We start from the raw sequence: 1,254 nt of genomic DNA on the forward strand, positions 1-1,254 counted from the left end.
TGAAATAAAAAAATCAGCAAGTAAATAGCAACTGTTATTAGTGAAAACATTTAATGTTACATATGATTATGTGCAATGAAAAAATTAGCTTAACATAATTGATTCATCTACTATGTTGATCTAAGTTTAACTTTGTTGAATTTTCTTATTTAGCTCCAGAAAATAAAATCTTAAAATCAAAGTTGAAAAAGGACCAACCATCATCAGCATGTTACTGGCAGGTGGATCAACTGTTCTCCTGAAGGCATTGTGGACATCAACGATCTCCTCCTGCACGGTTATTTTCTCTGGGCAAACATCTGCACACACATTACAAAGCGATGTATAAACAGCAGATTGAAGACACAATGAGCACTGACGTTTACTCTGGCGGCTTAAGATATGACTCACAAACACATCCTGGTTTAATTGCTCTGAAATGGCTCGATGTAACAAAGGAGCACAGAGACAGGACTAAGCTAAAATCACTAATCTGACTGGGAGCCGTGCTGGCAACGTTTCAGCCAACACCAAAAATAAAACAGTGCAGCTAAACACGCCTGCTGGATTAAACGGGGCCGCTTACCTTGCTGTGAACACATGATGATGTGAAGCCGTGTGCATGAGGGATAAGAAAAACACCTGGTTAGTTTATAATTATTGAAACAAAGCTGTGTATATTAACAACTTGATTATCTGCTGGGTTTTTATTAAGGTACAAATCCACAGCGGGACTCCTCTCTATATCCGTTTCTGTAAACATTTAAACTTCTGGTGGCAGTTATGCACTATTTGTCTTCCTAAATCTGTATTAAAAGACTTAAGTCAACATAAAGTATTTTTAAAGTTTATTTTTTATTGAATATACTGTAAAGATATAAATTCAGATTAAAAAACAACTGACAAGGCAGCATAATGTATTACCCTTTGTTCCAAACCTGATCTCACTTGACAAAAATATTTATGTTAATCTATTTATAAAATGACAATAAACCAGGAAAGCTGCTCAGATTCTCAGTCATTCTTGAAAAAAGTGATAAACAGTAATTTGATTATAAGGATTACCTCACCTTTCTAAGCTTCAGTTATCAAGAAATTTCAAAAGTTCTGTTTGAGTCAACGTCGCTTTGAGTACAAAAAAAACTGTGTTTTTCTGATGTTGATCTACCTTCTTTTGAAAAAAAAGGCCTTAAGGAAAATTATATATTTTTTTGCTGAGTAAACAGTTTAAAGTCACCCTTTTATGTTTTGTTATTATTTATCTATTTTGAAATG

At 33.8% G+C, this 1,254-nt stretch overlaps 1 protein-coding gene across 2 annotated transcripts in view; it reads right to left on the reverse strand.

Moving 5' to 3' along the window:
* The window catches only part of LOC107082970 (serotriflin-like), an 8,586-nt gene that overhangs the window by 4,814 nt on the left and 2,518 nt on the right, over nucleotides 1-1,254 (reverse strand). For both annotated transcript variants that reach the window (XM_015371870.1, XM_015371871.1), the window contains exons 3-4: nucleotides 566-569; nucleotides 199-299 (exon numbers count right to left, since the gene is read on the reverse strand). In XM_015371870.1, the coding sequence (XP_015227356.1) occupies nucleotides 199-299; nucleotides 566-569 (105 nt within the window). The remainder of the gene's footprint in view (nucleotides 1-198; nucleotides 300-565; nucleotides 570-1,254) is intronic.

Source organism: Cyprinodon variegatus, unplaced genomic scaffold (genome assembly GCF_000732505.1).
Source record: "Cyprinodon variegatus isolate N-32 unplaced genomic scaffold, C_variegatus-1.0 Scaffold66, whole genome shotgun sequence".
In the NCBI taxonomy this organism is placed as follows: Eukaryota; Metazoa; Chordata; class Actinopteri; order Cyprinodontiformes; family Cyprinodontidae; genus Cyprinodon; species Cyprinodon variegatus.